Source organism: Physeter macrocephalus, chromosome 13 (genome assembly GCF_002837175.3).
Source record: "Physeter macrocephalus isolate SW-GA chromosome 13, ASM283717v5, whole genome shotgun sequence".
Taxonomy (NCBI): Eukaryota; Metazoa; Chordata; class Mammalia; order Artiodactyla; family Physeteridae; genus Physeter; species Physeter macrocephalus.
This window is the reverse complement of record NC_041226.1, coordinates 32,208,376-32,209,583: the sequence shown is the minus strand read 5'-3', so window position 1 is coordinate 32,209,583 and position 1,208 is coordinate 32,208,376. Positions and strand designations below refer to the sequence as shown.

Sequence of the window (1,208 nt, the reverse complement as noted above, 5' to 3'; positions counted from 1 at the left end):
CTCTTTTACAGAATTTTACACCTATTGTTACCAGACAGCATTTTAAACACGGACATATCAACTGCCTAATAAAGCAAAAACAAAGGCATTTCCCTTATTAGAAACAAGATACACCATCACTGAAAATCTTCAAACATTATTGCACTTTAACTTTCAGAATTTGACAATGCATTCAATGAAGCGACCTGCAGACAACTAGTTTTAACAGACAGATTAAAAAACACTTTTAAGCAGAAGAGGATGTCCTAAACTGTTTATTAGAATTTTACAAACATTACTTATATTAGCGGTAGCCGTGGAGCTGGAGAGTATTGCGCCTTCTCCAGGCTGCGCGGCGAGCACCACCGATCGTGTGGTGGAACCTGTGGCCCTTGCCGAGGCCGCGGCTCTTCCTGCCTGCAGACGTCAGCCCCCGCATCTCCCTGTGCTTGTGGACTGGTTTGGTGATCCACTGGGTGTCAGGGTTTCTTCTGATAGCTTTATGGAAGGGATCAATGAGGATAACCTCAAAAAATTTGTACGTAGAATCTTCACCCACCCAGTAAGAATTCAGGACCCTCAGGGCCCCACAGTGGCGTCCTGCTCGCTCCTCGGCAACAGTCTGAAGGCTCCGGGCAAACTTGAGCTGGTTGACACCATGGTGGACGGGCTTGCCGTAGGTGGCGCCCTTCGGGACCGGGCGTTCATTGGCCACCGTGGCGCACGCGAACCCGATATATCACATAACCTTGCTTGGCCTTGTAGCCCAGCCTGCGCGCCTTGTTGGGCCGGGTGGGGCGCGGGGCCCCGTGCAGCGCCGAGAGCTGGCGGTACTGCCAGCAGCGCACCCTGGAGCAGAAAGCGCATCATGTCCGACTGCTTCTTCCTCCACAGCTCCTGGATGTACTTGTAAGCGCCCATCTCGGCTCACCTGATGGCTGCCGCCAAACGGAAAGCTGTATAATTTATTTATCTGTTTATTGTTTACTGTCTGTATTCCCTCAATATAAAACAAAGTCAAAGAGGGCCGATGTCATTGCACATTTTCTTCACTGATATATCCCTTCTATCTAGAACAGTGTACATAGAATATACTTAATAAATGTTTATTGAATAAATGAACATCTACATTATCTGAACAACATCCATCCAATCATATCATGTAACTTTCTACATTTCCAATTGCAAAATCAGATTCCATTTCCTCTCATGACTTACAAAGTCATGCA

The 1,208-nt window shown here is 47.1% G+C and overlaps 1 protein-coding gene across 1 annotated transcript; it reads right to left on the bottom strand.

Moving 5' to 3' along the window:
• Positions 1-268: 268 nt before the first annotated feature.
• On the bottom strand, positions 269-930 carry LOC102993538 (60S ribosomal protein L15-like). Its single transcript, XM_055089474.1, is given in 3 exon segments — positions 269-685; positions 687-830; positions 832-930. Coding segments are annotated over 3 exon segments (615 nt in total). The 5' UTR covers positions 901-930; the 3' UTR covers positions 269-283.
• Between the last annotated feature and the right edge of the window lie 278 nt (positions 931-1,208).